This window comes from Chanodichthys erythropterus, chromosome 17, assembly GCF_024489055.1.
Source record: "Chanodichthys erythropterus isolate Z2021 chromosome 17, ASM2448905v1, whole genome shotgun sequence".
Lineage (NCBI taxonomy): Eukaryota > Metazoa > Chordata > Actinopteri > Cypriniformes > Xenocyprididae > Chanodichthys > Chanodichthys erythropterus.
Window position 1 is genome coordinate 37,411,609 of NC_090237.1, and position 4,029 is coordinate 37,415,637.

Sequence of the window (4,029 nt, forward strand, 5' to 3'; positions counted from 1 at the left end):
TTATTTAAAATAATATTTAATTGACTTTACTTTGATGTAATATTGATAAAACAATGCACAGTACTGATATGTTTTTAAATCACAAATTTATTTGCTGTTATAGTAGTTCTATGTCTGGTTATTTCTTAGGGATGCAAAAGGCACCGATTTCGTGGAATGACCCTCCAGCATACAAGACATTGCAGTAATCAAGTAACAATAACGGTCTCCAAATCCCTAAAAGAAAGAAGGCATTTTAACTTTCGAAGTCACTTTAGCTGGGAAAAGCTGGCCCTAACCACTGAATTTATTTGTTTGGCAAACTTCAGATCGGAATCAAAGATGACCCCCAGATTTTTAACATAAGAATGTGTGCTGGTTCCCTCTGAGTCCCTGTTTGCTTTGAAAGCTCCATACAAGTGAATGTACTATTCCTGCACGCCCATGTAAATACAATACCTAAGTACAGAATATTAAAACAAATATAGTTTTATAGGGTTTTCTATATATTTATTTTTTAATATAATTTCAATATTAAACTTCCAAAATTTAACTGGAGACATACAGTACAGTATATAAAGCAAGGAAAAAAAAAAAATATTTCAAATACAGTTCAGACAAAAGCATGTTAAGACAAATACTAGCAAAAGATATTAAATTGCACCCATTAGTATATTAAAATGCGCAGTGTTGAGTAACAAGGAAACGTGCCATAAGTATTTTATTGAATATTAAATTGGAGATTATTACAGAACATCAAGGAGATGATGACTTGTTTTATGATGACATAAGAAGTATATGTTACATGAGAAAACAATGTGCCTCATTATAGCACTAAACAAATCATTTCAGGGAATTAAGTTTTATAAAAAACACTGTAAAACCAATTAGCTTTTTATGTCATATTCTCCTTTAATTACTTATTCTGGAAAACTGGCAATTTTTGACCATTAAAACAAACATAAAATGTTTTTGCGAATTTCTGGCAAATTTAAGCCATAAATAAGAGGATTGAGAACAGGAGGAATAACAAGAAATTCCACTGAAAAAATTATAGCCACAATCTTGTATTTGTCTGAATCATATCGACTTAGAGCAATGTCACAAAATGATGCAATAGAGTAGTTCAGAAAGCTTATAATGTGAGGAAGACATGTTTGTAATGCTTTGCCCCTAAATTCTTTGGAGCTTTTTTGACAAATTACCAAAATTCTGACATAAGTATATAAAATGAAGAAGGCAGGGAGAAAAACTGTTGTTGCTGAGACAAAAAATCCAATTATGTTATTACTTAAAGTTGAAGTCCCACAAGAGAGTCGAACCACAGACCAGTTAGAGCAGTACAGTCGAGCTATATCAGTCCCACACAAAGGCAACCTGGCTGAGAAGAGAATAATGAGACCCATAGAAAACGCTGCATGAAGTGATGCTATTGCCATGTACAGTGCTGTTACTTTTAATGACATAATTTTATGATATTTTAAAGGGTTGCATATGGCAACATATCTGTCATATGCCATCAGAGTTAATATTGTATATTCAGATATTGCATAAGAATAAATGGTAAAAATCTGAACATAACATGCTGGCCTAGAAATGGTATTTGTATCAGAAAGGAGATCAACCATTATCCTAGGGAAGAAACCAGCTGAGCCATAGAGATCATTGACAGACAAACAAGATATCAGTATGTACATTGGCTCATGAAGAGATCTCTCTTTAAACACCACAAAAAAAATTATGGCATTAAATAATATAATTGCTAAATAAACTGCAAGTATCAATATTAGGATGAGATATTTCATGTGAACAAACTCCTTGAATAAAGTGAAGTAAAAATATGAAGGCATGGTTCCATTTTCCATTTGCTGGTCAAAACAACGAAATAGCCACTTAAAAATAAATATATGGATTCAGTTGTTCATTATATGAAGAATAAAGCATTAAATAGTTTTTGATGTCCTCAGTTCAGTCTCTTCCATTAATATTTTTTAAAGTAGAAATCAAGAGAGAAAAATTCTCTGAATAGCAAAGTGAAGAGAACTTGTTGTTGCAATTGATCTGAGGCAACTTCTGAATTTGCTGTAAAACGTTTATATAACAGCTACTGCCACTATATGGATCACTATACCAACAGAACACATGGGAATTGACCACATTATATTTGCTATTCATTAAGTAAAAAAAAAAAAAAAAAAAAAAAAAAAAAAAAGAATCAGTGTCAGAATCATTGTGTAAACGAACAGAGATGATCAACAGAGATGCTCAGAAGCTGCAGAGGCCTTGCTGGATCTCTGTGAGTCAGCTAAGAACCCAGAGCAAAAGGACAAGACAGAGATGTTACTGTAAAATGTCAACAAGGTAAAATAATTGTATTAATAATTGTTACTACCACTAAAAAACAGTTGTCAGCAGATGAGGTGTCAAAAGGGTTATTGGATTAGTTAGAAGGAAATATAAGATTCTGCAAAGTGGGGCAATGCCCATCGAACACATGGCAACAAAACCAGATGAGTCACTCCCTGTGTCTCAATCAGCTCCCTAGTTCAGTAGTCAGGGCACTGACCAGGGAGTCAGCCATTTTAAGGGCTGTCTCAATCGCAGAATCTCTTATTACTCAGAACCAGGGAGCATCAATGCTCATTATGCTCCCTTAACGGAAGTTCTGAAGCGCGAAACTTGAATCACGTGAGCCAACTCACTACACATAACGAAACACGAGATGTTTTTAAAAATACAAACCATTATTTTATTATATTTCAGCATAAAAATACATTGCAGACAGGTAATGAACATAATCTAGCTAACATTTATAATTTATTCACAGCTGAAATGTTGCACGTATATGTAACAAGCAAATAATTAATCATAATGTACTTTAAATAACATTACAAGTAATGTCAGAAAATATCAGCTCTTTTGTTGTTCATAAATACCAGTAGTGATGTTGTACAATGAGGATGTTGTCACGTTGCCGGAAATAGTGTCATAAGTGTCCCAATGTGTAGTGAACCAGCATCTTTTACTGTCCTTACCAGTGCCCGAATTCGTGTACACGATATACTGATTCACAAGCTCGGGAGCTAGGGAACTGACTGAGACACACCCTCTGACTTTGATTGATAAGATTATTTGCTTTGCCATGTCAGATTTTTCAGTCTATGGTCCAACTAGAGTAAGAAATTATGAAACTATGGAATAATTAATAATGATATGCCTTTTTCTGTCTAAAAAAAACAAAAAAAACTGTTCAGCTGAGCTGTATGAAAAAACTTTGGATGAATTAATGATAGCTATATAAAATTTTGGTATATTACAGAATAATAGCACACATTGTGTTTTTAGTGAATTTTGCATAACCTAAGGGCTAAATTTAATCAAAAGGTACTGTGGTGTCATGCTTTGCACGCACAAATAAATACTAAATTGGCTGTAATCAGTTGGTTTAGATGAAGGACAACTAGTCTTCAACAATTTAAAATCAGTCTGGACACAAGAAGATATAAAAGAGCAATGCTCTGCCATGCACCTCAGTAGTTTGAATTTAGCTTCAGACTTTATTAAATGTAATCTAATTTACAAAGTGCACACTCTTTTAGTTCTGATAAGTAACCACCAATAAACATCTGATAGCCAACAAATATACATGCATATTTTTCAGTGTTTTCCTTCGGCAAAATAAGACTGAATCAAGTGCCTTTGCTCACACGGACAAAAACCAAGCAATTGTCATCGTGGAGCGCCTTGATACCGAGGTCGCTGACCCAAATACTAACAAAAAAGTTGTAAGCATCCATACTTTTGTACCCTCGGGTCACACAAAGGCTGTCAGTGACAGCATTCCCTACAGCCAACAGCCCATGGTTACATACGTAACCCGAGACGTTCCCTTTCTAAAGGGAACTCTACTCTGCATTTGAAACGCATATGGGGAATGATATACCCTCGCCGCCATGCTTGAGGGGAGTGCATGCCACAATGGCTAGACAAATGTAAAGCAGTTTAGAAAGAAACACCAGTAACTCACCCTCGGGTCACACAAAGGCTGTC

General features: G+C 34.6%; 1 protein-coding gene across 1 annotated transcript; it reads right to left on the reverse strand.

Annotated features, from left to right (window-relative positions):
- Positions 1 to 929: 929 nt before the first annotated feature.
- LOC137005254 (olfactory receptor 51E1-like) lies at positions 930 to 1,844 on the reverse strand. The gene has a single exon (XM_067366072.1). It carries the CDS (start codon positions 1,842 to 1,844, stop codon positions 930 to 932), a length of 915 nt encoding a protein of 304 aa, XP_067222173.1.
- Between the last annotated feature and the right edge of the window lie 2,185 nt (positions 1,845 to 4,029).

Excerpts from the sequence above, each read along its gene's own strand:
- LOC137005254 (XM_067366072.1), bottom strand. The coding sequence starts at position 1,844 with ATGGAAAATGGAACCATGCCTTCATATTTTTACTTCACTTTATTCAAG.